At 37.3% G+C, this 5,194-nt stretch overlaps 1 protein-coding gene across 1 annotated transcript; it reads left to right on the top strand.

The window, feature by feature from the left end:
• The first annotated feature begins 815 nt into the window (after window positions 1-815).
• LOC101293605 lies at window positions 816-3,922 on the top strand. Its single transcript, XM_004302857.1, has 12 exons — window positions 816-1,164; window positions 1,306-1,465; window positions 1,611-1,811; window positions 1,896-1,960; window positions 2,053-2,089; window positions 2,253-2,326; window positions 2,398-2,484; window positions 2,609-2,659; window positions 2,765-2,989; window positions 3,148-3,241; window positions 3,353-3,493; window positions 3,585-3,922. Exons 1-12 carry the CDS (start codon window positions 946-948, stop codon window positions 3,668-3,670), a joined length of 1,440 nt encoding a protein of 479 aa, XP_004302905.1. The 5' UTR covers window positions 816-945; the 3' UTR covers window positions 3,671-3,922.
• The last annotated feature ends 1,272 nt before the right edge of the window (window positions 3,923-5,194 follow it).

Genomic DNA, 5,194 nt, shown 5'->3' with positions numbered 1-5,194 from the left:
AGAGGGGGACATCCGGACATAGACCAAAAAACCAGCAGGACCAGAAAGGTATATACCAACAAAACTACACCATCACAGTTAAATCAAACCACACAAGAGTTTCAATGAATGAGAGGGATATGAGAGAGACATTAGAGTTATGATTGAGAAAGTAGGAAGACTACATGGACGGCTTTTAATTCAAACCACTCAAGAGTCATAGATTTTTATTCTCTATTTTTGCAATAAACCCTATTTTACACTAGAGGGTTTTCAGTAAATATTAGGAGGGCATTCCATATATTGGCCATGGCTATTTGGTTCTAAACAATAGTAAAGGGCTTCCAACACAAAGAATTTCAAGATTTTGTCTTGGCTAAATTTGTCAGACAGATTTCATGACTTGGTTTCAACTCTCTTGAATAGTAAGGCTCATGTTATTCATTCTTTTGTTCAACTCAGCTCAACCTATCTTTCTTTGTAACATATATAGATGACAACATATAAATGCAGTTTTTGTATGCAACTACTATGAAGATATTGCATCTGAACATAGATTTTTGTGTTCTTGACTATGGTATTTGAGAGAGACTAGTCGTCCTGGCTGGGGATGGGCTCCCGTTCTGTTTCAACTTTTGACGTAGTGAGAACTGAGAAAGTACCGCACCTTTGGTACAGTTTACAAATGAAATTCTAAAGACACACTGTTTCATATGATAGTGACAATTAGCTAAAGTACATTCTAGCTGGATGCTGCATTCCCAAGGAAGCTATAACATGCATGACTGTTGATTCATTAAGCGTAGATATTATTCCACTCGCACTACTTTTTACATTCTCCAGAACCTTTTATAGAAAGAACGAAGAACATGGTTTTGTCTTCAACCCTAAGTTTTTGATAGGCGTGTGTGAAACTTCGATTTCGGGGTTGAGGAGGAATTGGTGGAAGTAAGTCTTAGGTATCAGATGGCATGGAGCAGATCATCAAATTGGTGCAGACTGAGGTTGATAGCAAAGGTTGGGATTTGTTATTGTCTTGTTCTAGCCTTGGCATCTGTTTCAGAAAGTTTAGAGCAACAAACTTCTTCTAGTCAGAATCATGGGAAGGAGGTCGAATCTAATTACTTAACCAACGTTTCAAAATCACAGACCAGTGGAGTTGCTGGCTATAAGCATGTCTGGCCTGTAAGTCCAATTTCACATAATATTTGTTGAATAGTATAGATATAAGAATTAAAATCTGGAGAATCCAATTATTTGCTTATCAAACATTTCATTTTAATACCTAGGTGGGAAAGTCTAGTACTAATTGGATTTTGGTCTCAGGATATAAGATTTGGCTGGAAAATTATGGTTGGTACAGTAATTGGATTTCTTGGATCAGCATTCGGAAGTGTTGGAGGTGTTGGAGGGGGTGGCTTTTTTGTGCCAATGCTCACTCTGATTATTGGCTTTGACCAGAAATCATCAACTGCAATATCAAAGTGTAAGTATTGTCTAGTTATTGCATGTTTCTGCTTATAACTGTTCTTGTTTGCTGCAAAGATTATAGCGTCTGCGATCGATTCCAAATTATTTCAGGACAGGATGAACAACGTTAACAATATGTTTATATCTGAATAACTTCCTAGGTATGATTACCGGCGGAGCAGCTGCCACTGTCTTGTACAATCTAAGGAAAAGGCATCCTACATTAGAGTTGCCACTCATCGATTACGATCTAGCACTTCTATTCCAACCAATGTTAGTACTGGGGATCAGTATTGGAGTTTCTCTGAATGTTGTTCTTGCTGAATGGATGATCACCATCTTACTAATTATCATTCTCTTAGGTACGTAACACTACTTTTCTCTTTCCTGAACTTGTGAAATCTTCCACGTTGACACTTGGACAACAATCTGGTGTTTCTATTTAGGTTTATCGACCAAGTCTTTCTTCAAAGGCGTAGAGACATGGAAGAAAGAAACTAAAACCAAAAAGGTGATCCTCCCAAATTAATATTAGCTTCATCGAAAATTCTACTTCTGCATTACTCAATCCATCTAATACTGATCCTTTTCTCACTACTTTAGATTTTACTGGATGCTTCCAAATGCTTGGAATCAAAAGGTAAGGGGTTGAGAGGTTACAAGTCATTCTTCACTTAATTGTTGAAAATCTATGTCACCTATTCTATAACTCAGACATATCTCGTAGAGGTTTAGGTATAGGGTTAGGGTGAGGTTATCAATCTTCCTCTTACAAGCTCCTTAACTTGGTGTTAGCATCGCAGACGTTGAAGACAGACATAGTCCAAGTGGTGAAAGCAATGACCCAACACAAACCAAGCAAGTTAAAAGAAGAGAGGTAACAATTCTGCAGCTCAATTTTTCTTTTACAATAATTTCAGTGAGTGACTTCTTTGACCCTTCCAACAGGTTTCTATTCTTGAAAATGTTTGCTGGAAGCAACTTGGAATTATTGCTACTGTGTGGGTCATAATTCTTGGGTTGCAGATTGCTAAGGTCTATTTTACCCAATTAGTACTGCTGTGGTTCATTTTCCTTACAAGCTTTTAATTTGAAATTACTCTTAACTTTTATGCATTAAGAAATCAAATTGATAGGAATTACTTGCTTGTTGGAACAGAATTATGTGACAAAATGTTCAGTGGCATACTGGTCACTAAATCTCTTACAGGTAACTCTTATAGCTTCATGTAACAAGAAACAATCTTCTACCTTACTGAGAAAACTATTGAAGTGTTAATATATTCCTTTCTTAACTCTGTCTTGTATCAATCAGATTCCTGTGACTGTTGCAGTAACTTCATATGAGGTAATTAAACTTTCCCAGGGGAAGAGAATACTTGCATCGAAGGGATCAGAAATAGGTGAAAAGTGGAGTGTGTACAAGCTTGTTTCTTATTGTTCCTGTGGCCTAATAGCTGGATTAGTTGGTGGACTGCTTGGTCTTGGTGGAGGGTTTATTATGGGTCCATTGTTTTTGGAAATGGGGATCCCTCCTCAGGTACCTTTTCCATTATGTAATACTGATGAGAAGCAGGATTAAGTTATCTATATTACTATAGTACTGTCTCTGTTGACAAAACCTATTACTGATTGGTTTTGGACTTTTGGGTATGATGCTCAAATTTACACCAAGTAACTGGGTAAGAACTTATGTAGGTGTCGAGTGCCACATCCACATTTATCATGGCATTCTCTTCATCCATGTCTGTGGTAGAATACTACCTCCTAAATCGATTTCCAGTTCCTTATGGTAACTTTCCTAGCCAAGCCTTCACATTCTGTTAATAAACTGAGTAAAGTTTTCATACAGCTTTGTGTTTTCAAAGTAATATCGACTTCTTTGGTTCCGATTTCTCTGCAGCTCTCTATTTTGCTGGTGTGGCTACTGTTTCTGCAATCATAGGACAACATGTAATAGGGAAAGTAATCAAAGCATTAGGAAGAGCATCTCTGATCATCTTCATTCTAGCTTTCACAATATTTGTGAGTACACTCACATTAGGTATGTGGATCACTTTTGCTTTTTCTCTTCTTAACTTCATTTCAAGACCAAGATATAGATTTTTACTTACATGCATTTTGTTTCTGAACAGGAGGGGTAGGCATAGAACACATGGTAAAGAAGATTGAGCGGAAGGAGGACTTGGGTTTTGACAAAATGTGCGCTCATAAATCGTAATCTTCTAACTCTTCGCTTAATGACTTCCTTCCCGCCCCAAGCATCAACATTCTTCCTACTCTTTAAGTCATATACAAGTTATGATTTTAGGCATGAGAGGAATGCAACGCCTGCTCTCAAATACTAAATTCAAGTTCTAGGATCTGACTTTGTATAGTGTTCTGTTGTTACTTCGCATAGAACACCACTGCTACTTTTGTATTGTTGATTTTGTTCTCAAGTAGTGAAGTTAGAAAACACTTCATACATTTTACATGCATAAGCTTTTAGTGATATAAGAAACGACTGTTCCTTTGTGCTGAAAATGATGGTAATGGTTGTCCAAAAGAAAATGGTGAATTTAAAACGTCTGAAGACTTGGGCCATATGTGAATATCCCAAACCTCAGTTAAAATTATTATGAGAAGCTCAGGATGAACACTTTTAGCTGTTATATTGTGCATATGATCTTCTTGAGTCTGCACACAACTTTTAGTTTCATAGTCTCATCCCTGCTTCACTGCTTGTCGTCAAAATTAATGAAGTATAATCAGAAGTTAGTATGCCTCTGCAGATATAGAAGCACAATCGAACCACATTCTATGTAGCTAAATCGACGGATGATCTGTAACGAACAAATACTGATTAGGTTACAACACCACATTAAGACACTCATACTCAAACCAAACCATTTTTAGTGAATATCACAATATGAGGAATGTATGCAATTGCTTCGAGTGATGCTGCAGATATGAAAGTTGTGCAATACTTCAAACTTTTCGGTGGAATGCGACTTTGCGACTTCGGATTGAATGTTGTGCAATACTTTGAATTTCGGAAATGTATGAGCAAAAATGATAGAACAGTTCGTCGTCTTCCCACTAAAAGGACAACATCCGAAGTTTACAGCAACTTCTGGTTAAAACAGATCAACATTCCAAGAGTAGAGAGAAAACTGAACCACCATTTCTCAAGTAGATAGACTTTGTCAGAAGTTTAATGGGGCATCATTAACGTACTAATAATGCAGCAAGTTCTATCATGTTCTAAGGATGCGGTGGATAAGGATTTGAGACAATTCTTTTGGAAAATGCCAACTTCCTATTGTTGCTCACTGTTCAAGCGGTCTAGCCTTCTAGGACACACTCCCTTCTCTTCAATGCGCCAATGCATTTGAATAAGAGCTTGACATCATCAAGATAAATGCAAACCATCTTATCAGAAAGGAAAAAGATAAACTCAAACTAGTAAAAAATGGACAAACAAATCCAAAGTCCATTTCCTCTGTTCTGGGTCTACTTTCCTTTAAACCCAGAATCATAGAAAATGTCACAGAAATCATAGTCCCTTCCAAACAAGCCGACCCTAAGATTGACTAAAATGCTAAGCTGAGCTAATCCAATACATAGAAAAGGCATTACAAAGCTGGGTACCTGGGTTCATTTCAACATACAACCCAGTTCCTCCAGTTCAGGGTAAAAAGGAAAAGGACAATGTACATGCTTTGTGGACTCATTCTAATGATTCTATGATTTCTTCTAGTAC

The sequence above is a fragment of the Fragaria vesca genome, linkage group LG6 (assembly GCF_000184155.1).
Source record: "Fragaria vesca subsp. vesca linkage group LG6, FraVesHawaii_1.0, whole genome shotgun sequence".
Classification (NCBI taxonomy): Eukaryota; Viridiplantae; Streptophyta; class Magnoliopsida; order Rosales; family Rosaceae; genus Fragaria; species Fragaria vesca.
The sequence above is the reverse complement of the archived record's forward strand: the minus strand, read 5'-3'. Positions and strand labels throughout refer to the sequence as shown.